Source organism: Microcebus murinus, chromosome 16, assembly GCF_040939455.1.
Source record: "Microcebus murinus isolate Inina chromosome 16, M.murinus_Inina_mat1.0, whole genome shotgun sequence".
Taxonomy (NCBI): domain Eukaryota; kingdom Metazoa; phylum Chordata; class Mammalia; order Primates; family Cheirogaleidae; genus Microcebus; species Microcebus murinus.
In genome coordinates, this window is record NC_134119.1 from 58,671,364 (window position 1) to 58,696,458 (window position 25,095).

General features: G+C 44.8%; 2 protein-coding genes across 2 annotated transcripts; both read right to left on the bottom strand.

Annotated features, from left to right (window-relative positions):
* Window positions 1–670: 670 nt before the first annotated feature.
* Window positions 671–10,692, bottom strand: ZNF599 (zinc finger protein 599). The gene is made up of 4 exons (XM_012775093.2): window positions 9,764–10,692; window positions 7,352–7,478; window positions 5,216–5,311; window positions 671–2,353 (listed from the first exon to the last, which is right to left on the bottom strand). The coding sequence occupies exons 1-4, from the start codon at window positions 9,779–9,781 to the stop codon at window positions 828–830; spliced, it is 1,767 nt and encodes a 588-aa protein (XP_012630547.2). The 5' UTR covers window positions 9,782–10,692; the 3' UTR covers window positions 671–827.
* A 1,749-nt stretch (window positions 10,693–12,441) lies between these two features.
* LOC105876958 (zinc finger protein 549-like) lies at window positions 12,442–25,082 on the bottom strand. The gene is made up of 7 exons (XM_012775108.3): window positions 24,995–25,082; window positions 24,139–24,177; window positions 22,863–22,989; window positions 21,517–21,587; window positions 18,815–18,941; window positions 18,278–18,373; window positions 12,442–12,591 (listed from the first exon to the last, which is right to left on the bottom strand). The coding sequence occupies exons 2-6, from the start codon at window positions 24,169–24,171 to the stop codon at window positions 18,291–18,293; spliced, it is 441 nt and encodes a 146-aa protein (XP_012630562.1). The 5' UTR covers window positions 24,172–24,177; window positions 24,995–25,082; the 3' UTR covers window positions 12,442–12,591; window positions 18,278–18,290.
* Between the last annotated feature and the right edge of the window lie 13 nt (window positions 25,083–25,095).

A 25,095-nucleotide genomic window follows, 5' to 3' on the forward strand; every position in this document is an offset into this window, starting at 1 on the left:
GGACCAGAGGCTCACAGAACCTAACCCTTATTTCTCCTAGCAACGATGGTTCAGTATTCACTAATTCAGTGTGCATAGCAAATTCATCGAACATAACTAACATCAATAACAATTCACTGCATGTAATAAAATGCATGTGTGTATGTCTAAGTATTTCATGACTCGAGCCTTTATATTTTGCACAAAGACTTATGTTACCTCAAGAGTAGAGACAACAAGTAATTTTGGAAAAAAATTACTTTAATAAATGTAGGCAGAGGTGCCATCAATGGTCCAACTTTCCTGACTCTAGATGTACATATAAAAAACACATAAAGGGGATGAGGCCCACCCTATCCCCAACCTCTCCAAATGACAAATTGTCATAAACTTAATAGGGAAAGTGAAAATAAATCATGCATGCATTTATTTCTCCTTTCTCTTCTAAGTCTCTTTCCTCACCTCTCCTTGTTTTATTAAAATACTCTTGAGATAGACTTATAGTACATAAATAAATAGGAAAGTTGTTACTAATATTTTACTTAAATGCATGATACTCACTGGGTCTCTCTCTTGGATGATTCTCAGGTATAGTGTAAGCCTCTATAGTGGGTTGATTTCTAATATACTTGTTTGGATGACAAGTGATGAACTGCCATAAAAAACTTTCAGAGGAATGACAATTATGATGTTTCTCTTTAGTATGAATTCTCAGATACCGAGTAAGATATTTCTCTGGCCAAAAGATTTTCTTCAATAATTATAATCAAAAGGAAGGGTATTCAACAGTATGAGTTCCCCGAAGTTGACTGAGGTGAACATACTTACAAAAGGCCTTCTTATATATTTTAAATTCTGGTATGAATCTTCCGATGGTGAGTAAAGGATGAACTGTGGCTGAAGGTCTTTCCACATTCACTGCATTCAAAGGGTTTCTCTCCTGTATGAGTTCTCATGTGCTGAGTTAAGGCAAAGTTGTCACAAAAGGCCTTCTCACATTCCTTGCATTCAAAGGGTTTTTCTCCAGTGTGGATCCTATTATGCCGAACAAAATTTGCAGGTTGGGTAAAGGCCTTTCCACATTCTCTGCAAACATAGGGCTTTTCTCCAGTGTGAATCCTCATGTGTCGAGTGAAGGAAGAGCTATAGTAAAAGGCTTTTGCACATTCTTTGCACTCCAAGGGTTTTTCTCCACTGTGGGTCCTAGTATGTCGGATAAAAACAGAGTGGTGTGTAAAGGCCTTTCCACACTGACTGCACTCATACGGCTTCTCACCAGTGTGGATCCTCATGTGCTGAATTAAAGAAGAGCTGTCACAAAAGGCCTTCCCACATTCTTTGCACTCAAAGGGCTTCTCTCCAGTATGGGTCCTCTTATGCCGGATAAAAGTGGAACGGTGAGTAAAGGCCTTTCCACAGTCACTGCACTCATAGGGTTTCTCTCCAGTGTGAATCCTCATGTGTTGAGTGAAGGATGAGTTGAGGCAAAAAGCTTTTCCACATTCTTTACACAAAAAAGGTTTTTCTCCCGTATGGGCCATGTTATGCTGGATAAAAGTGGAACGGTGAGTAAAGGCTTTTCCACATTCACTGCACTCATAGAGTTTCTTTCCAGTATGAATCCTCATGTGTTGAGCAAATGAAGAGCTATAGTAAAAGGCTTTCCCACATTCTTTGCATAAAAAAGGCTTTTCTCTAGTGTGAGTCATATTATGCTGGATAAAAGAAGAGCGGTGGGTGAATGCTTTTCCACATTCTTTGCACTCATAGGGCTTATCTCCAGTGTGAATACGTTGGTGCTCTGTGAGATGAGACCTGCGTTTGAAGGCTTTCCCACACTCAATACACTTGTATGGTTTTTCCCCAGTATGAAACCTCATGTGTCGAATGAAGTCGGCCATATAACGACACGCTTTCCCACACTCATTGCATTCATAGGGCTTCACTCCAGCATGAATTTGTTGATGCCGAACAAGGGCCCAATTCTTGCTAAATCCTTTTCCACATTCCTTGCATTTGTAAGGGTTATTCCTTACATCAATCATGGGGCCTTTTCCTGGTCCTTGAGAAGCATGTTCATGGAGAGCATCTTGTGGAGCAAGTCGTTCCTGTAAAACCCTTAAACCAAGACTATCATCTGTCTCCAAATTATCATGTTTATGGTTCAACTTCCCAGGGCACATCTCCTTGTGGGGGTCTGTTCCTGGCCTGAAGTTCCCTCCCTGTATTTCTGATAGCCTTTCCTCATCTCTAGCTTGCCCCAACCTGGAATCCCTTGAGGATATCCATGCCAGTTGTTCCTGGAAAGAAGATTCCTTGGAGAAGGCCAACTGAGAAGCAGTAGGCTCTGTGGTCTCAGGTTTTGGCTTTTCACCTGAAGGAAATCCAATATAAAAAAGGCATCTATTAGTGATGTCAACATAGAACACACAAAAATTACTACTTTACTCTAAGGAAGAAGATGAAAATAGCACCTGATGCCTACTACATTTTTATATCTCTTATGTAAAAATGTAGTTTCTTTTTGTGATTTTGCAAGGTTTGCAATTTCTTTCTTTACTAATCCCTGAACTCTTGAAGTTGACAGCACAAACACGAGTGAGCACACTCAGTGAAAGTGCACAGAATAAAGGCTGGGGGATGCTTGCTGAAGCTAATGCAGAAAAAGCGATCAGAGTAAGAAGACAACAGTCAAGGTCAAGTCAGAAGAGGAAAGGAGAAAAACAAGAGGATATATGCTATAAAAGCTCCAGCATAATAACGTGAAAGGAGTTTCTGCTGAGGTGAAAGTCAGCAGAGCTTCGTGGTTAAGAGTGTGGGTATGGAACCAAAACATCCCGTTTCACATCCCGCTTCTGCCAAGCTAAATGTTCTTGGCAAATTAACTTTTGTATGGACTGAATGTTTGTGTTCCCCCCAAATTCATATGTTCAAGCCCTGACTCCCAATCTGACTGCATTTGGAGATACAGCCTTCATGGAAGTATTAGTAACTAAGGTTACATTAGGTTGTAAGGGCCCTGACTTGATGGGAATAGTGTCTTTATCAGAAGAAACACCAGAGAGCGCTGTCACTCACTCTCTACCTCTGTGTGCGCACCAAGGAAAGGCCACGTGAGCACACAGTGAGAATGTGGCCATCTGCAAGCCAGGAAGAGGGCCCTCACCAGCACCCATCCATGCTGGCACCTTGAACTTCTAGCCTCCAGAACAGAGAGAAAATCATTTCTGTTGTATAAGCCACCCAGCTAGAGCATTTTATTACAGCAGCCAGAGCAGACTAACATATTTTTCTAAGACTTGGTTTCTCATCTGAAAAACTGGGTGACTCTCAGTTCCTGCCTTATAAGTTGTTGTGAGTGTTAACATGAGAAAAGCACATAAACCACTCGTGTGCATGGCAGAGGATAAACGTTCAGTAAATTATAGACCACTGTCTATTCTCACTAACATAGTTGTCGCATTTGGCCATCAGGATGGCGTCAGTGAGCTGAATAAGAACACTTTTGTGCTGTGGTGCTAAGAAACACCACTACTGGGCCTCAGAGAATAAAGGAAAACGTAACCAACTACTCAGGAGTATGTGGAACAATGAAGACTCTCTCCCATGGCTGGTGGGAGTGTGAAATGATGCAGTTACTCTTAAACTAGTGGTTTAGATTAAAGCTAATCACATACTTATACATGATCCAGCCAGTCCATGATCTAGGTATATTCCCAACTGGCTAGATCATGGACTGGCTGGATCATGTATAGGTATGTGATTGGTATAGGTATATTCCCAACAGAAATGGAAGTTTACATCCAACAAAAAACATGATCAAGAATATTCACAGCAGTAGTCTACATATCCTAAAAACGGACCCCAAGTCAGATGTCTGTCAAGAGAAAAATGGGTCTACATAGTCTATTCATTTAATGACTAACTCCAATTATATGCAACCATGTGAATGCATCTGAGTCATAAAGATTATCAAGAGAAGACAGACATAGCAGAGTACGGGGTTCTATTTATATGCCTTCAAAACTAATGTATGGTGATAGAGTCTAAATATGATCTCTTGTAGAAGGAGATATTTACAAAGAGGGAACGCAAGGAGATTGTGAAGTGCTGTAAATGCCGTATTTCTCGAGCGGCTGTGGTGGTTTCTCTGATTTATACATACATAAAATTTCATAGAGATGAACCTTCAAGATCTGCACATTCCCTATGTGTAAACTACACCTCAGTACAAAAATGAAAGAAGAAAATAGTAAAGAAGAGGTCCTATGTAGATGTCTCTTCCAAGAATGAGAGAACTCCTCCAATAAGCTAGTTGTTCGGGTAAAACAGAATCAAGGATGTTTAGATACTATTGGAGAGGCAAGAGCATTTTTTAATTTTATGTTTCTGTCAAGTGTCAGAAACTTCAACATGTTTTTTTATGTTGAGTTTAGAGAGAGGATGAAAACATAGAAGAGGTAGGAAATCTGTGAAGAAGCATGAAACTCATGGTGTTCATACCCTTTTATGATACGCTCCACTAGACTGTTGGCAGGACCTTGATTTGCTCCTAAAGAACAGCATATGGCAAAGGTGATGGAATGTACATGAGAAAATATATGTAGCTTTATGAGACTGTAGCATCCATCTTGCCGGAGTCTCCCACAGTCGTTTGATTTGAAGATGTGAGCTGACGTGCTGTGAGCTGCCTATGACTGCAGCCTTTCGGGGGACCCAGCCAAGTTGTGCCTGGACTCCTGGCCCACAGATGGGAAATACAAATGAGCGTGTGTACGCAAGTGGATGTGACTACTGCCCTGCTCTCCTGGTCCTCTCGGCCAGAGCAGCCTTAAATCCACACATTGACAATAGAATGTACCTGATCCCTAATAAATATGTGGCACAGAGCTCTCCGGTTGACCCATGTTGGACTATTGCAGGAATGCAAAAACAAGACTCAATCTCTTAAATTACCAAGATTTTGGAGTTTAGCATTAACTCAGCCTAACTCGTACACCAAAGGGACAGCAAGGCCAAGCAATGTCCCTGGGGTCATGAGGCTGGTGAGTGGCCAATCAGTAAAGCCCAGAGCCTGTCTCCTATCTCATATACCATATTCTGACATAAGCAAAGGCAAAGGCTTTGCTTTGGGGGTGGGAAGATAGAGGGACCACAGTTCAAAGGACTCCATGATACCCAACACCACAAAAAGCAGCCACCCATGACACCCACTGCCAGACTCACAGCCACCTACTTGCACAGGTGCTTTCGGGGAGGCCTCTCTGCATTGCCCATAGTTCCTGCCCATGCTCCAGTAGGTAGGTCAGCTCTGGTCTGGGAACAGGATGCCCTATGCAGGAGAAATAAATGAAACACGAGTAAATAGGTAAAGACAAAAAGAAAAGTCTAAGGTTTAAAGGAGTACATATTGTTAACATACTGCCATGAAAACCCAGAAAGAGGAACCATCTCCTTACCCTCTGCAAGATATTCCCTAATTAACCTAAGTCAGTAGGAGTCAACCTCCCTGTGCATCAAGACTACCTAGCAGTGCTGGGTAGAGCAAAATAAACCAAATCTCTGAGCATAAGGACTGACAATTGGTAGTTTTCAAGGCTCCCCAGGTGATTTTGGTGCCCAGGGAGGGTTAAAAAACACCAGACTACATCGACCGACAAATGGCACCACCTCACGGCTTCCCATTAGGCCAAGTACTACATTTTTCAGAGTGATACCAGTATAAAGTGGTCTTCTGTTACACGCAGCCACACACATTTTGCCAAATGTGAAGCTGCAAGACAAGACTCTGGAGAGAAGTCAATGACTGAGGCACCAGGACCCACAAGAAAATCTTGTCCTGCTGGCCAGAATGCATCCAGTTGTCACTTGGCAAGTGTTCGCTGATATCTGCCATAAGCCCGGCAGCGAGCTCAGGGACAGGGCAGTGGAAAAGATGAATCAGGCCGGGCGAGGTGGCTCCCGCCTATAATCCTAGCACTCTGGGAGGGCAAGGTGGGAAGATTGCTCGAGGTCAGGAGTTCGAAACTAGCCTGAGCAAGAGCGAGACCCCGTCTCTACTATAAATAGAAAGAAATTAATTGGCCAACTAATATATATAGAAAAAATTAGCCGGGCATGGTGGCGCATGCCTGTAGTCCCAGCTACTCAGGAGGCTGAGGCAGTAGGATTGCTTGAGCCCAGGAGTTTGAGGTTGCTGGGAGCTAGCCTGACGCCACGATACTCACTCTAGCCTGGGCAACAACAACAACAACAACAACAAGATGAATCAGACTTTCCTTCATCTCTGTTAAGGAATCAAGCTCCCTGCCCACTCAGGGACTCTACTTGTGTTGGTCCTTCCACTGGAATGCCGTTCTGCACACATCTTTCAGCAATTAATCACAATTGTCATAAAAGAACACTGTATTTACTTCACTAACGACTAACATCTGGCCAAAGTGGGACCTTGAGCCTCCACTCAGTTCCTACTTAGACCAATCTGTGGGTAAACTGGCCTTGAAAGGTTTAGGTGGGAGAACATTTGGGATTTATTCGTTTGATAACAAATACATGTAGCATTTGTTATGTTCCCAGTTCTGTTCTAAGTGCTTTAAAGATGTCAGTTCACATGCCTTACATGAAAGCTTCCTATAAAAATGATGAAATCAAAGTAATAGTATGAAGTCCCAGCAAGCTTATGTTACCTGCTCAAGGCTGGGAGTTTGAGGTTATTCTTCCTGCTGACGAGGAATTTAGCCAACAGCTATGGGAGTGCTAAAGACTCAGCACTAAGCCAAGACTCAACAATCAAGCGGTAGGAAAGAGAAAGAAAAACGCCGGCTCTCTCAGATGGCCATCAGTACCATCTGCTAATGTGTCTACACACCCTCTAAAACCATCTCCAGTACCAGCAGAGAAGCAACACACGGTGCTGAAAGAAATAAGGATCAACTCAACTGTGCAGGAACTGTGATCAAAGAAGACTTTCAGCCAAGATTGTGTTGCTTAGAAAGATATTGGTAGCATGGATGGCAAATCCCTTCTTACTGCCTGTCTACATCACCCCTTCTCGGAGAACCTGCCATTACCCACAGGTCCTGCTAACTGGGCTGTGAGGACATTTGACTCAATCGAGGATGTCAGACCGATGCCAGCTTGTGCTCCACTGGGATGGAAGTGTTGAGAGGGACCGCGTTCCTTACACAGGAAGCCCTGATGGAGATGAGATACAGGGAAACCAAACAAGAGGACGTCACACCGCAGTACGCTGCGGCTGGAGGGAGAAGGGAAGGTGGGCTCCCGGGGCCGTCTCAGCCCGCCCGGCCTCGAGAGAGAGGGTGGAATGGAAGAGGCTATGGGTCTCCCAAATGGGGCAGAAATGAGGCCTTACCCAGGGACACCAGGAGCCCGCAGGTCTCCAGCATCACTTCCTGGTACAGGGTCCTCTGCGCCAGGTCCAGGTGCCCCCATTCCTCCCCAGTGAAGGTCACGGCCACATCTTCAAATGATACCAAAGCCTGAAAAGTCAAACAGAGGTGACAGGATGGCTGTGCAGCTATTAGATGGAATTAGAGCCTATTGCTTGGTTACTGGCAAAATCCCAGAGAGACCCAATGCCTGAACCACTGAGCATCTCTCAAGACCTTAGCTCTGCACAGGTGGGTAGAGGACGGTACCCCTGACACAATAGAGAGGGATGGGAGAGAAAGCCTCTCACGTGGGAAGCCATCAGAGAATGACACAAGAGAGCGATAATCCCGTGTGGACTGTGAGGAGGAGATACTAAGTGCTCTGGGATGTTAGAGGAGTGAGGGAAAAAAATAATAATCCAAACAATGACGACAGCAGCAGCAGCAGCCAACCCCACTGGTCCGTACTGTTCGCCTGCTCCTGGGGGCGCTACGAGCTGTGCTAAAGCAACTGAAGTCTCCACGTCTGAAACCAGACTTCTGGGGTTTAGATCCAGCCTCGTGGACCAACACGTGACAGATGTGAGACCGTGGGGAAGTCTCTTAATTTCTCTGAGCCTCAGTTTCCACATCAGTACAACAGTTCTTACTTCAGCGGATTGTTGTGAGAATTATAGAGAAAATGTTCACAAAGCAAACAAAGCACGTGTCACGAGGTGTGCTTGTGTGAATTTCACTAACCCCCCATAGCCCATGAGGTAAATGCCATCATAGTCTCCATTCCACAATGAGCAAACTGAGGCTCGGAGTCAAGTTACTCAGAGTTGTGCGTCTAATGAACAGACGCAGGATCTGAACCGAGGGCTCTCTGGCCCAGAGTCTACAGGTGTAATCCCCATACTCCACCATGACCACAGGGAAGCCAAAGGCACAAGGGCAAGAAGCATATCCAATAATTTCTACAGTTGAAATCAGGAGTGGTCAGCCACTCCTGAAGATGTTCCCATAAGCACAGGAGGAGAGTGGCAGGAGAGAGCAGAGCCCTCTCATCTCCTGCCTCGCAGAAGCAGCACCTGAAGAGGTGCCAACTGCCTGGGGCTTGGCAGGGCTCAAACAAGCTCTCCCTGCCCTCAAGCTGCAGCTGGGACATGCAGCCATGAAGATTCCACAAGGAACTACCAGCCTGTTCTTTTTCCTTCTGAGCCACTGTTAGCACACTTCCCCGAGGTATCATCACTTAAGTACTAGATAAGACAAGCTTCGAAAGACAACGCAGGCTGCGGCACTAAGGAGCTGGGCAGCAGCCTTGAGTCCAATGTCTGTCCTGGGTGAGGATCCATCTGATGACCACACATTCTCACCTTCCTGAGAAACATCTCAGCAGGTGAAGGGAGCCCTTGGCAACCCCCAGGCCTTCTCATGCCTCCTGGAACAAAAAACAGTCCACGCCTTTGTCTACACAGTTCCCTTTGCCTGGAAGATTCCCATGCTCCCCTGGCAGAGAAAGGCCTGTACCCTCCCTTTGCAAAGTTTACTTTAGTTATCACACTCTGGGGCCCCCAACCCACTGTGGGTGGAGCATTGGTTAAGAAATTGTAGTCAACATGCTGGATGTGTTTATGCTACTTATGAACTGCATGCCCTTGGGTAGTTAACAATCTGAGTCTCCAGTTTCTCTTCTGTAAAGCAAAGAAAATGAAAGACTCTTACTTTGAGAAGGAGGGGATTAAATGAAGTAGTAAATAGAAACTGTCCCTCAGTACATATCAAGGGCTCAATGAAGACCAGGTATTATTTGTTGTTTTGTTACTAGTATTTTTCCTATTTGCTCCTGTAGCACCCTGGGAAAGCTTGCACATGTCCAAGGGGCAGCCTGCAGAGATCTGGGGACAGTGTGACAGAAGTGGACAGCAAGCTTAGCATGTTCAGGAGAGAATGGAAGGGGTGGGGCAATGGTCTGGTGGGCTGGACAGAGACTCTGCAGCCATGGTGGGGCATTTGTTTTAAATCTAAGTATAATGGGAGCCCCAGAGGGTAGACTCTATCATTCATCAATCACTGAGTAAGTGATACAGGCCCAGAACTGCACTAGGCCCGAGGATTAAAAAAAAAGAGAGAGAATAGGAGCTCTCATTGCGGGGTTGGGGAAAGATCCTCAACAATAAACCAGCAGGCTAACATCAGAAGATTCTAGAAAACAAGAGTGACAGGACTATAAAGACTAGGAGATTTTAGATGAGGCAACCCGGGAAGAGTGGGGCCCTTGAACAAGGCTGGAATGAGTTGGAGAGCAGGCCAGGTGAGGGACAGTGAGCCAGTCCTGAAGGAGATCAGGGCTGTGATGGGGGAACGCGGTGACACGCTGGCGAGCAGCCTGGGCCTGCTGTGCTTACATTCCACGACACACACATTCCCGTACACTGTCGCGGGGACGCTCCTTCTACCCTCCGGAGTCAGGACCCGGGTCTGGAAGTGGTCAGCGCTGTCCTCTTACCCCACCCCGTCCAGGGTCTCCAGACGCACGGGCATCAAAGGGGAAGGCGCGGAACCCAGGACGCCCCGTGCCACGACGGAGGGGCCGTGCGGGCGGCGACCCCCGCTCACCGAGGCCGGCGCCGCCATCGGACGCAGTGCGCGGAGCGGGCCGTGGGGTGGCGGCGACGGAAGCCGGCGCGGCGGGCTCAGCCGACCCTCGCTCCAGCCCCGCGGCGTCGGGCCCCAGTCTCGGCGGTGCGAACGGCCCGCAAGACTCTCGCCGCCGTCTCCGGGCGCTGCGGGGTCAGAGCCCCGGGAAGCACTCGGCGGGCAACCCTACTGGCGCGGGGTCGCGGCGGGGTCCGGCTCTCTTCCCGCTCCCTCCCTGCCCGGGCTCGAAAGGCCGGCGGTTGGGGGAGCAGCCGCGGCCCAGTCCGCCCACCGCTGTCCGAATACACGACGCCGGGGCCCCGCCCCTGCCGCCGGGAACGCCCCCTGCGCTTCCGTCATCGGCCGGCGCCCCAGGCACCGCCCTCTGGGTAATGGAGTGTCGGACCTGAATCCGGGTGGAACTGGCGCGCACTTCCTGTTCTCTGAGAAACAGCGTCCTAAGAAGCCAAGGGGGGCGTGGCTTTGCTTCCTCTTAAAGGAGAAGCACACAGATTTCCCCCGGCCACTTGAGGCTGTGACCCACACGGAAAGGTCTGTAACAGGTGTAGGGGCAGAAGGTTCACGGAAAATGACTGGCATGAAGCAGATCTATTAAGAGGAGAAAAGGCATACAGATTTATTTAACGTGGATATATGGACCCTTCAAAATGAAAACTCAAAGATACAGGGGAAATTGTCCATTTTTATGCTTAGGTTCAATAAAATACAGACAGCTGTGTAGAAATGTGGTTGCACAAAAAGGGTACGATCTGACGCTAATAGTCTGAGTAGGGAAACCCAGCACGGCCTGTCTAGATTCCTGTTGGCCTCTCGGAGCATGTATTCCTTCCTTCTGGGTGTGGGGCAACTCCTTTTGGATGAAACTTTCTGCTTCACCCAAACCTAGTGAAGCAGAAACTCTGGGGGTGAGGCCCGGCGATCTGTGCTTCCGCAAGCCCGCCGGGGAATTTTGGTGCTGTCTCCAGATTGAGAAGGGGTACACTCGCTAAAACCCAGTGAATAAAGTAGGTAAAATAACACTACACGCCTCACGGGAAGTAATATAAAAAGTGCTTTGCTCAGGCCTGGCACACAATTACTATTCATTATATACATAGTAGCTACTTTTATCATCATCATCATAAGAGTCTCACATACATTGCTCTGAGAGAGCAAGCCAGAGATGTCCTCCTTTCAAGAGTCATTTAGGATATTTGTCAAAATATAAAATACAATCATATAATCACTCAGATTCAGCAAGTAGCCTCAGAGGTAATCATTAAAATTTTTACATGGAAGCACATGCACTTTATACCATTTGACTCCTTTTTAAAATTTTATTTTTAAAAATAGACCATGCAGGAGAGTTTCCTAAACTAGAAGTAGGCCTAGTACCTAAAGGATGAATTCTTAAAGGCCAGCTGATTCAACACTTGGGAACATCGTGGCGACTGCCTTCAGGTCAAAGTGGAAAGTGGAGTGGACAGGATTTCAAGGATGTGACAGCAGCTGACAAGTCATGGTTGATCTCTAAGTCTCAGGGACTTCACCTTCCTCCTTCTTTCCCTCTGGCCTTCAGGGCAGCCACATCTGCACGTAAATGTTTGACCACGAGCAGGCACAGCCTGATGTTTAGTGACTCAGAATCACGAGGCACTGTCCTCATCAAGACTTCATCAGCCCCTTACCTGAACCTGCAGTCCGCGGGCGAGCACCAAATGTAGTGTCAGGGAAGCTGAGCGTCCAGGAAGAGAAAGGGGGATTCCTGAGCATCTAGCTAGTTTCTAGCACAACCCAACAATTTGGTTACCAGATACCCATCACAGTCAATCTTCCGTAACTGTGGGTTCAGCATCCATGGATTCCACCAACCATGGTTTGAAAACATTCAGAAAAAAACAGATGGTTTGCATCTGTACTGAACATTTACAGACTTGTTTTTTGTCATTATTTCCTAAATAGTACAATATAACAGCTATTTACATAGCATTTACATTATATGAAGTATTATAAGTAATCTAGAGATGATTTAAAGGATGTGGGAAGATGAGGATAGGTTATATGCAAGTACTATGGTATTTTATATAAGGGACTTGAGCATCTGTGGATCTGGCATCTATGGGGAGTCTTAAAATAAGTCCCTCATGGATGCTGAGAGATGACTGTATATTATTTCTCCTACACACTATTACCTCTTCTTTTATGTGACAATCCCAGATCCACTACTGTCATTGCCTCCATCTCAATGTTAGAATTTATGTTCATAGATTTGAAAGCTATGAACAAAATGATAAGTGATTTGTCACTATTCACTCTCGATATATAATTGTGATTCAGGGACACAGGGAAAGGGATGAATTCAAACTGCTGTAGAAATAAATAACTGCTCACTGAAATTTCTACACACGGCAGAAGTGTCTTTGAACAAAGAACATTAAAAAAACCATTTCAAACCAAACACAAAAAATTTAATGCAAAATTAGCCTGCATAAAATGAAATTCTCAGCTAAGGAAATTCTATTCAAGGATGTTATAGAAAGTGATCCCAGGTGAAAGATCTGTGATGACAGAAGCAATGTGGATCTGAGAGGTATACCTGTGGATTAAAAAAAAAATGCTCATTAGTTGTATAAAACATGACTGATATTCCATTGTGAAGTTAAAAACATGGAATTATCATGTATAGCCTCAATAACACATATATTGATATGGAAAAAACTGATTAATGTTCTACGTCACTTTTTTTAAAAAATGACAATAAAATTGGATGTATTTACCACATACAACATGATTTAAAGTATATATACATTGTAGAAAACTAAATCTAGCTAATTAACATATTCCTATCTCACATAGATGTCATTTTTATGGTGAGAACACTTTATAGCCACTCTCTTAGCATTGTTAAAGATATATGAACTACATTCACCACACTATTGAATAGATTTCTTGAACTTATTCCTCCTAACTGAAATTTTGTATCCTTTGACTAACATTTCCCCAACCCCTCAAAATGCCCAGCCGATGGTAATTACCATTCTGCTCTTTTTATGAGATCAACTTTGTTAGATTTCATGTGAGTGAGATTATGTGGAATTTGTCTTTCTGTGCCTGGCTTACTTCACTTAACATAATGTCCTCCAGGTTCATCAATATTGTTGCAAATGACAGGATTTCATTCTTTTTTATGGCTGACTACTATTCCACTGGCCATATGCCACATTTTCTTTATCCAGTCATCCCTCAATGAACACCTAGGTGGTTTCCCTATCTTGGCTATCATGAATAATGTTGCAATGAACATGGTCATGCAGATATCTCTACTAGCGGTTGATTTCATTTCTTTTGAGTATATGTCCAGAAGAGGGATTGCTGTATCACATGGTGGTTGTAGTTCTATTTTTATTTTGGGGGAACCTCCATACTGTTTTCCATAATGGCTGTACTAATTTATATTCTTTTTTTTTTTGAGACCGAGTCTCACTTTGTTGCCCAGGCTAGAGTGAGTGTCGTGGCATCAGTCTAGCTCACAGCAACCTCAAACTCCTAGGCTCAAGCAATCCTCCTGCCTCAGCCTCCCGAGTAGCTGGGACTACAGACATGCGCCACCATGCCCAGCTAATTTTTTGTATATATATTTTTATTTGGTCAATTAGTTTCTTTTGATTCTTTTAGTAGAGACGGGATCTCGCTCAGGCTGGTTTCGAACTCCTGACCTTGAGCAATCCACCCGCCTCGGCCTCCCAGAGTGCTAGGATTACAGGCATAAGCCACCACGCCCAGCCACTAATTTATATTCTTACCAACAGTATGCAAGGGTTCCCTTTTCTCTATATCCTCCCAACACATTATCTTTTCTCTTTCTGATAATGGCCATTCTAACAGGTAGGAGGCAGTATCTCATTGTGGTTTTAATTTGCATTTCCCTGATTATTAGTAATGTTGAATATTTTGTCATATAGTTGTTGGCCATTTGTATGTCTTCTTTTGAGAAGTGTCTATTTGTGTCTTTTACCACTTTTTTAATCAGGTTATTTGTTTTCTAGATACCGAGTTGAGTTCCTTATATATTTTGGATATTAACCCCTTATCAGATGTATAGTTTGAAAATATTTTCTCCCAATCTAAAGGTTGTCTCTTCAGTCTGTTGATTGTTTCCATTGTGGTGTAGAACTTTTTAGTTTGATATAATCCCATTTGTCTATTTTTACTTTTGTTGCCTGTACTTTGGGGAGTCATTGCTCAGGCCAATGTCATGGAGCTTTTCCTCTTTGTTTTCTTCTAGTAGCTTCACAATTTTAGGTCTTACATTAAGTCTTTAATCCATTTTGACTTTATTTTTGCATATGGTATGAAATAAGGGTCTAATTTCATTGTTTTGCATGTGGACATCCAGGTTTCCCAACACACTTACTGAAGAGACTATTCCTTTCCCATTGTGTGCTCTTGATGCCTTTGCTAAAAATCAGTTAACTCTAAAGGTGTGGACTAATTTCTGAGCTCTCCATTCTGTTCTATTGGTTTATGTGTCTGTTTTTATGCAAGTAATATCCTGTTTTTGTGACAATAGCTTTGTAGTATATTTTGAAGTCAGGTAGTATGATACCTCCAGCTTTGTTATTTTTGCTTAGGATTGTGTTGGCTATTTGGGGTCTTTTGTGGTTTCATATGAATTTTAGGATTTTTAAAAAAATATTTGTGAAGAATGGCATTGTATTTTGGTAGGGGTTATGTTGAATCTGTAGATTGATTTGGGTAGTATAGACATTTTAACCATATTAATTCTTTCAATCCATTAACATAGGGTATCGTTCCATTTGTGTCTGCTTCATTTTCTTTCACTAGTGTTTTATAGTTTTTAATGTAGAAATCTTTCACCACCTTAATTAAATTTATTCTGAAGTATTTTATTATTTTGTAGCTATTGTAAATGGGACTGTTTTCTTGATTTCTTTTTCACTGTTAATATATAGAAATGCTACGGATTTTTGTGCATTTTGCATCCTACAACTTTATTGACTTCCTGTATTGGTTTTAACAGGTTTTTTTAAAATGGAATCTTTGGGGTGTTCTATATATAAGATCGTGTTATCTATAAACAGGGAAAATAAAGAACTCTGAGAACCAAGGTACAATCCGGGAGAGAGAGGGCCTCCAACTGCTAGGATGCAGGGATTCAGATGCAGGGAAAGCCGTGGTTAGAACAGATAAAAATCACCTGAGGGAGGATGGGGTTAATCTTCCGAATGAATTCTCATACGGCAAGTAACATTATTCCTTTGGCTGAATGACATGCCACCGAAGTTATATTTAAAAGGTCTTTCCACAGTATGAGTTCTCTGGAGCCGACTGAAGCGTGCGCAGGTGTGAAAGACCCTCCCACGTTTCTCTCCACTATGAGTCCTTCAATGGCTAGTGGAGGATGAGCTAAAGCTTACAACTGCACATTTGCCGCCCTCATGGGGCTGCTCCCCAGTGTGACACCTGTTTTGAATTAAGGACAGCTAGTCACAAAGGGCTGTCCCTCCTTCTTTACACTCCAAAGACTTTCCTCCAATGTCCTATGGTGCAAGACAAAAGCAGAGTGGTGGGTGAAACTCTGCATTCATTGTTTTTATAGGGTTTGTTCCCAGGATTAATTCGCATGTGTCAAGTTAAGGAAGAGCTGTCACAGGAGGATTTTCTGCTTTGCACTCCAGCAATTTCCCCCCACTGGATAAAATGAGAATGGTCTCTAAGGGTATTTCCACATTTACTGCACTTACAGGCCTTCTCTCTAGTGTGCATATGCTGGTTCTCTGTGACATGAGACCTGCAGCTGAAGGCTTCCACAGACTCCATATACAACTTTGGCTTCTCCCCAGTATGGATGTGTAGTGCTGAATGAGGTTTTCCCTCTTGATAAAGGCTCTCCCATACTCATTATCTTCACAGGGCTTCACTCCAGTGTGAATCCGCTGATGTTCAAGAGGAAAGCAATCATATTTTCAACACGAATTTGGTCATATACTGAGATATCAACAACTGTAGGGGTAGTGAAGGTTTGGAGTAAGGTGTGAGTGTCTGAGAGAGCTGCTGCTGGAGACAGAGTTGACCAGAAGCACAGAGCAGATTTGCAGAGATCAGCTGGGAGTCTGTTAGCATCCATCAGGCAAGAGAGGATGACACCGTGTTAGCGGTGGAGCTGACTGAGCTGATGGAGGTAATGGATTCAGGAGAAGTGTGTGCTGTGAAATGAACAGAACTTGGGAACGGCTAGATGTTGGGTTTGATGGTGATCAGCTAGGTCAAGAGGTTGAGCTATTGTCTGAAGTTGTTTCTTGCCTTCTCAACTTCCTGGATAGCAAGGCCACTCACTACAACTGGGGAGGTGGGAGGAGTGGGCAAGATCATGAGTTTCTTCTTAGGCATGACAATCAGAAGTGCCTTTGAGGCATTCACATGGAGATGTGGGACTGGGGAAAAGTGTTAACTTTTGGAACAAACTCCAAGGAGCTGAGGAGGGGTTGACCCGAAACATGCAGCTGGCTGCGCAGCCCAAGAGATTACTAGAAAGGAAGACCATCAATCCATGGTGGTGCCGACTAACACAGTGATGGCTCCCAGGTGCCTTCAGCAGCCCAGGAGGCCAAGACACCCCAGGGTTTTACATGAGAGAAGCAGCAGGGAGGCATGGATAAATGACTACTTTTGAGTGCCTGACAAGCAGAACAATGCATGGAACACACAGACAATGGATGGATGAAGAAGGTGGGAAATGGTGGGATGCAGAGTATAGGTGGAGATAGAAATTGGTAGAAGAAGAAAGACTCTTATCCACAAGAGTAAACATAAGTGTCCATCAACAGATGAATGGATAAAGATAATGTGGGTTATATACACAATGAAAGAAGGAAATTCTATCATTTAAAACAACAACATGGATGAACTTTGCTAAGCGAAGTAAGCCAAGCACAGAAAGACAAATACTGCATGATTTCACAGGTGGAATCTGAAAAAGTCAAACTCATAAAAGTAGAGAGTAGAATGATGGTTACTAGGGCCTGAGGGGAGAGGAAGGGGAAAGGGCAGATATTGATCAAAGGGACTAAACTTCAGCTGGACAGGAGGAATAAATTTTAGTGCTCTATCGCACAGAATTGTGACTACAATAAATAATAATGCATTGTATATCTTAATATTGCTAAAAGAGTAGACTTTAAATGTTTTCACCACAAAATGATAAGTATGTGAGGTGCTAGATTTAGTCATTAGTTTGATTTAATCATTTCACATGATAAACGTGTACCAAAGCATCATATTGTACCGCATAAATATATATGATTATTTGCCAATTAAAAATAGAATTTAAAAATAAGTAAATAAAAGAAGTTAAAATGTTATTAACATTATTCATTGTGATTAATATGCATAATACCAATATAAATAGCTAAGTCCTTTTGAGCCAGTATGTTTCAGGCACTATCCTACACAGTTCCATACATTATTTAACTACACCCTCAAATAATCTGGTGAGATAAAATTATTATTACCATCATTTTCTCAATGTAGGCTTTATTTTTATCAACATTTTCTAAATGTTTCTAAATGTAGGCTAAGTGTAGCCAACTGAGTATGTTCACCAAACCCATCTGCTCTTCTCCTTGGACACATGGCTAAACCATTTTCTAGCCCTGAGAATCCAGGTGTGGCCAGATGCTGTTTGTTAAGAGAGAGGCAACAGCAACGCGTGTGTGTCAGTGGGTACGACTCCTTCATTTTCTCTCTCATTTTCTCTCCGCCAGACAGATAATTCCGGGGAAGCTTTAACTTAAACCACGTGTTGACAATAGAATTATTCTTATTTCCTGAATAGCTGTGTGGTACACAGCTCCTACTTACTTGCATGGACCTTGGCATGAATAAGGAAAGGAAAAAGACAAAAACAAATACTCTTCCTGTACTACGATGCTAGTATGATGACGTTTCTGTGTTATGGTAGTGAACATTAACTTAGCAAGCTTTATCACTGATGAAATCCAGGCTCACAAGGCTAGACGGGGCAAGCCAAGTATTGAGCCCAAAGACACGGAGCCTAGAGCCGGATTTTTACCTAATACAACCTACTCCTCACCCAGTAGCCTGGAAGAGTATAAAGGGGTAAAGAAGGTAGGTCCAATGGCTATATGGATCCCAAACCCCTGGGGAGGTCACAACAAGAGGCTTCCCTCTTCCTAACAAGAAGTTCCCTACTAGTCTGCACTGTGCAGGGACCCCCATCTGCTGAGCTCCCGGCCACTCACCTAGACAGGATCTTTAGGAGAACTTTCTCCTCACCACACAACGTTCTTGATCATATTTCAGCACATAGATCAGTTCTGGTTTAGAGAGATGATTCCCTATCATGGAGAAATAGGATAGCAATATTTGGGTAAAGATAAAATTAACCTCTATATTCAGTATCATCTTCAAGAGCAAGAATGAGATCTCACAACGAGGCTTCTCCCAGCCATGCAAAGAACATAATGACCTCTAACCTGAAAACCAACAGCACAAACACCATCCTTGGGCCCAAAGTCTACCAGTGCTAGGTATTGGAGGGAGAGTGTGGGCTTGGTTTAATTCTTGGCTTAGTTCTTGATTTCAATTCCTGTATTTGGCCCCTCATGGCACCCAGCTGGACACAGGGAGACCGGGAGAGAGGAGGGGAGACAGAAACACAGTAGGAATCATGGGTAGAAGGGAGGGTGGGCTCCAGAGGCCTTCCCTATCAGCCAGGCCTGGAGTGAGAGGGTGAAATGAAGGAGGCTTTCCCCACATAGGAGAGAGTTCAGCCTTACCTTGTGACATGAGCAACCCACAGGTCTCCATTATTACGTCCCCATACAAGGTCTGCTGGGCCACGTCCAGTTGTCCCCACTCCTCCCAGGAGAATGTTGTGGCCAAGGCCTTGAAGAGTGTCAACACCTGGAAAGGCAAACAGAGAGTCACATTGGCCTTGGTGCTGCTGGATGAGATCAGAGCATGTTGCTCGATCATTGCAAAGGTGCACAGACACCCAAGGCCTGAATTACTATACGCTGAGCTCTGTTTTGTGCTCACTGTAGAGGAAGATGCTGCTTTTGGACCTAGTGCAATTGTCTAGAGAAAAGAGAAAAGTCTTCGGTGGGAAAGCCATTGGAGAATAACATAAAGTTAGGACAAACTAATGGGGACTGCAAGATGCTCTGGTAAATCAGAGAATGGGGGAATAATGATAAAAATTCCAACAATGATATAAGAGCAGCTGATCCTCACTGGTCCGCACTATGCTGAGGGCTTCACAGGTTGTGGTTAAGTGTCTGAAAGTCCCAGCTCTGGATCCCAATTCCCAGGTTTCAGACCAGCCTCTACAAACCAAGATTTGCCAGGTGCATGACCTTGGGAAAGTCAGTTCATTTCTTTGAGCCTCAACTTCCCCATTGATACAATATAGTTCCTCCTTTAGCAGGTTGTTGTGAGAATTAAAATGTTTCAAAAGCAAACACTGGAGTGGGCGAAAGAAAAAATAAGGACTCGTGTGTGTGTGTGTCTCTGTGTGTGTGCGCATGCACACAAGTTTTGAAGTTTGGAAGTTTCTCTTTCTCAATAATTAGTCGACTTTACATTTTAGGAGAGTTTCAGAGTTACATGAAAATCCAGCAGATAGCACAGGGTTCCCATGTTACCACTCTTCTATACACACAGTCTCACCCATTATTAACATCTTACATTGGTATGGGATGTTCTTAACAACTAATGAGCCAATGTTGGTACACTGCTATTAATTAAAGTCCATAGTTTATTCAGATTTCCTCAGTATTTATATAACACCATTTTTCTATTTCAAGATCCCATCCAGAATACCTCACTGAATTAGTTATGTCACCATAGGCTTCTCTTAGCTGTGATAGTTTCTCAGACATTACTTATTAAAAAAAATGTTATTATATATATATATTTAAGGTGTATAACATGATATTTATATATATATATATATATATATATACATACATAGTGAAATGCTATCTTTCCTTCTGTTATTTTTCTTTTGCCTACTATAGTTAAGCAAATTAATGTATCCATCATCTTACAGTTATCCTTTTCCATGTGTGTGGCAAGAACATCTAAAATTTATCCTTTTCGCAAAAATCCCAAATACAATATATTATTATTAACCATAGTCCTCATGTTGTACATTCTGCCATTTGCCATAACATGGATGAAACCAGAGGACATTGTGCTAAGTGAAATAAGCCAGACACAGAAAGAAAAACATTATATGATATTTCACCTAAATGTGAAAGCTAAAAAAGACAAATCAAATATACAGAGATAGGCCGGGTGCGGTGGCTCATGCCTGTAATCCTAGCACTCTGGGAGGCTGAGGCAGGCGGATTGCTCAAGGTCAGGAGTTCGAAACCAGCCTGAGCAAGAGCGAGACCTCGTCTCTACTATAAATAAAAAGAAATTAATTGGCCAACTAATATACATAGAAAAAATTAGCCGGGCATGGTGGCGCATGCCTGTAGTCCCAGCTACTCGGGAGGCTGAGGCAGGAGGATCACTTGAGCCAGGAGTTTGAGGTTGCTGTGAGCTATGCTGACGCCATGGCACTCACTCTAGCCTGGGCAACAAAGTGAGACTCTGTCTCAAAAAAAAGAAAAAATACGGAGATAGAGAATAGAACAGGGAGATTTAGACTTTGCTTGGGTTTTTTTTGTTTTTTTTGAGACAGAGTCTCAGTCTGTTGCCCGGGCTAGAGTGAGTGCCGTGGCATCAGCCTAGCTCACAGCAACCTCAAACTTCTGGCTCAAGCAATTATAGCAATTATATTGCAGTAGCAATGAGCGTGACTAGTGTCCAAATCTTTATTCTGATACAATTCTCCAACTAAATGAACCTGGGACTACACGCATGCACCACCATGCCCAGCTAATTTTTCTATTTTTTGTACAGATAGGGTCTTGCTTTCTAACATTCATAGAACTTGTTAGTCCTTTCTCCAGTGTGGATTCTTTGGTGCTGAACAAGCAAGGGTTTATATCTCATGGCTTTCACATGTTTGTTGCCCTCATAAATCCCTTCTGCAGTGTGGGACTCTCTGGTGCTGAACAGTGTGTGTTTGCGGTTGAAAGCTTCCCTGCATTTGCTGCACCTGTAATGATTTTTCCACTGTGACTGGTGCCCCCCACTCAATGGGGCTATGTGGCTTTTCCTGTAAGTGGCCTGGTGCTGGAGAAGCCCTGAACTGACCAGGAAATACTGCCAACCTCCCCATAGGTAGTGGACTTCCCCGTCACATGGAATCTTAGCCCTTCCCAAGCACGGTCCTACCTATATCCCTTCCGAAGAGTTTGTCTCTACTGAAAGACTCATTTCCCACGTGCCCCACAAGTGTGTGGTTTCTGCCTGCGGTGTGTTCCTTATCCTTAGAAAAAGGCAAAATGTCTTTCAAGACCAAGACACACATGTCACAGGGGTGGGCTTTCTAAGGAAAGGCATCAGCCTTGGGGGTACTGACCTGTGACATTTCTCCTACAGAAAAATGCTGCTTCAAATATGCTTCCTCATATTCGATTCCACGCCAGAAACCTGAAAGCAGAGAAATGCCAGTGAATTGCATGTCAACTTTGGTGAGAAGGGGGACACCATCACCAATGTGTATCTGCATACCCATGAATTCGTCTATGTCAACTCACAGGAGTGTTTCCAAGAGGACAGAGTTTGGGTCAGGTTGAGGAAGTAGTTGTTGTGCAGTAATGGTTTTCTGATGGTCACAGCATGGGGAAGCTTCACCAGGAAAAGCACACAAGGATGGGGTGCAGCCCAAAGAGGAGAGGAAGGATCTATAACTCACTTGTCTGTCACTGGTTTTCAGCACTTGTCTTGTATGCTGATGACAGGTGAGTGCTGTGAAGGGTGTGTCCAGGCCCAAGAAAATCCAATTTCTACAGGACAGCTCATGCGCAGAGACTACTTAAGGACACGTGCACACCTCACGACACAGTATGTATGCAATGTTGGAGAACATCATGAGAGGGAGCTGAGGACAGGCATGCATAAGATGTGGAATCCAGAGAGCTGAGGATGGGCCCTGAGCCAAGAGTCAGTTTAGAAATGACAAGTTGGCAAAGTGTCAAAAATGAGAAAAGAAAGGTTAAAATGAGGTGTGGGCACTGGCATTGGCACCAAAACGGTAGTGTAGACAGGACTGGTTCATGGTATGGTTTGAACACAGTCCTGATGTCATGCCCTCTCACCTGCCACTTAATAGGGCCAGGGTCCCTCTGAGTCTATTTTGTGTGGCTGGAATCATCTCCACCCCAGGAGGCACCCATAGCCCTTCCCCCCACCTCGTGATTGCACCCAGTACCTGAATAATGCAAGAACTAAGGGAGAGACTGAATGAGTGGGCGGCTGGCACTGGCCCAGAGCAACATACTATACATAAGAAAACCAAATATCACAAAAAGGACCTCAGAAGAGGACATAACTAGTGACCATGTCAGTGACTGCCATTCCTGGCACAGGCAGATGTGAGCCTGTGTCAACTAGAGGAAGCGAGCAGAACCAGGGCAAAGAGGTCACCTGATCAGGGAGAGAGAAAAGTGGGATCCCAAAGGCTGACTGTAAGAGTCCTGATCCCCTTCCCCATAAGGCTCTGGAGCAGCAGGTACTGGGTTGTCTGAGAAGAAGATAGGGCAGTACAGCCAACCTCTCAGCCCTCCCAACCAGTGAACCTACTTGGGAAATGGAGGAAGGAAGAAGTGTCCATTGTCCTAATGTGGAAAGGATGAATCCATACCCGGGAAAAAGAGGAAAGGCAGAGCCTAGTCTAAGGCGTTCGGGCGGCGGTGAGGGTCTTACCTACAGAGGCAGTAAGTGCGAAGTTCTCCAGCATCACATTGTAGTACAGGCATTTCTGAGCTTCATCAAGGAGATCCCATTCCTCCGTGGAGAAGTACACGGACACATCCTTAAAGGTCACAGTGCCCTACCATGATGAGGACAGATGAAACCACAGACAGTCTCTCTCCAGAGAACCCCCAATCCATCTTTCTATATATCTATCCCACACTCATACTCCTGTCAAGCTCCACGGCTCACAGGAAATACCAGACCCTGGTGCCATTTGTGCCTGACCCCTCCCTATGACCCCAGTAATCTCCATGTCCAGTGCTCAGCAACAAGCAGGTGGGCAGATGGATGACATTTAAGTTCTGGGCCTGCCAGGCAGGGCCCCACCCAGTCTAGCCAGGACATTACCAGGCAATCCCCTAGATGGTACCTCCCAAACACAATGAAACTTGGGTTCACCCTTCATCCTTAAGGCCCCAACACCAGGGCCCTGAGGATATTAGTTCATGTTCCCTCTCCACAGGCACGTCATTCTGCAGACTGTACTTCTCTCATACCTCTGGATCCCATAGATATGGGGCAGCTCTCTGCCCTCCCCACGTGCCACTCCCCACATGGCATCAGGAGAGAGTGGCAAATTCAAACAGGATCCTGCACTTCCCCAGACCTCTAATGGCTCCTGCTGCCAGAAGCAGTCCATTAAAACCTTACTTTCTGGCTGTTTCTTGAATCAAACTCAGCCATCCAGAATGACAAGCAGACTTCAGACACCTCTCGGAATCCCACCTGGCCAGTGACTGTACCAGACAACCATATTTGCCCCTGAGCTAATTGATGCTGGTGCATCCATAGAGCTGTGAATAAGAATCAGCCCTGGCCTCAGTGTCATTTCCTCCTGGTTACTCCCATGCCCATGTATCCGTATGAACATCTGTTTTCCCTTAGAAGCCTTGGCAACTGCGAGATCATCCTTTCCTCACACCTACCCTTCATGCTCAGTTCTCTTGCTCCAACATGCTTGTGATACGTGATCCTCACCACCCCCAACCAGGTGCTCAAGCAAGAGGTGCAGTCCTCAGCCCCACCCTCCCTTTCCTGGCTGGTTGAAAGCATTACCATCGTGACTGGAAGATTACATATAAGCCCCCCTGACTCAGGATCCTGGGCTTAGGGTTTCTAACAGTCCCCAGGCCCAAAGGTTAAGAGAGTGGCAGGCTGAGTCCCAAGGCACTGTAATCCCAAAGACATGTGGGTAGGGGACTGAGATCAGTGAGGGCCCACTCACCATTATAGGGTACATAAACATCTCTGTGTCCATAGCAACCTGTGAGAAGAAGTAGACCATGAGAAGCAGGCAAGCCTTGAAGGGTTCCATGGGCTCAGACCTCCATTGCACCTCTGCCCAGCCCTGGAACCAGGTAACCTTGGGCTGACTGTATCACCTTTGTATTGCAATCCTTAGTAATGCTTCTTACCTGTTCTGTGACTTTAGATAAGAATTCAATCTCCCTGTACCTCCCAGTCCTCCTCATTCCTCTTCTAGTCTTTTTCCTCCAAGCAGATTTTGGGAAATTTTTAAAGCCTTAACTTATAACTCAGACTGTGTCCCTCCTCTCTTCACAACCCTCCATGGATCCAAGCACCATCAGAATGAGGGTCCACCTTGCTGCTTGCCATTCCAGGTGTGACTTCTCTCACACTCTGGTGTAGACACAACACAGATCCCAGGTTTCCTGAATGCTCTCCCAGCTCAGACATCCCTCCACGCCTTTGCACATGCTAATCCCTCTGTCTGTAACGCTTCTCCATGCCTCGTCATACTGGCTTTCAGAAGTGGGGACATCACGCAAGAGTCCCCTTTTCCCCAGACTGGACACTAGGGCATAGACTGCAGTGACCTGAACCAAGTGTCCTAATTTGAGGCTTTAAGGCTACAAAGTAGGGTCGAGGCAGGTGAGGGCCCAGGGGACATAACACCAACTTGTGCTGAGTCCAGCAGTGAAGCCACCGGGGTCTGAGCTTGTGAGCAGATGGTGCTAGAAACCGTGGGTAGGGGCAGCGGCATCACCGCCTCCAGCCTGGCCTTAACACGTGGTGACCATGGGTGGTCCCAGCGCCAAACCCCAGAGCTTCAGACTCACCTCTGTGCAGCGGAGACAATGCTTCCTCTAAACCCCTCTGTTTCCTGTCGCCTCAGACCTGGCTCTGGAGTTTCTGATCCAGCTAACCAGCCCCACAGCAG

Bases quoted from the DNA above. Each gene is read 5' to 3' on its own strand.
- ZNF599 (XM_012775093.2), bottom strand. The intron at 5,312-7,351 runs GTAAGGCCTCAT...TCTCCTGCATAG, and splicing joins CGGGCTCCTGGTGTCCCTGG to GGCATCCTGTTCCCAGACCA. The intron at 2,354-5,215 runs GTAGGTGGCTGT...GATTTCCTTCAG, and splicing joins CCCCGAAAGCACCTGTGCAA to GTGAAAAGCCAAAACCTGAG.
- LOC105876958 (XM_012775108.3), bottom strand. From the start codon at position 24,171: ATGGACACAGAGATGTTTATGTACCCTATAATG. The intron at 22,990-24,138 runs GTGAGTGGGCCC...TCATCATGGTAG, and splicing joins TGTTTATGTACCCTATAATG to GGCACTGTGACCTTTAAGGA. The intron at 21,588-22,862 runs GTAAGACCCTCA...CTCTGCTTTCAG, and splicing joins CGCACTTACTGCCTCTGTAG to GTTTCTGGCGTGGAATCGAA.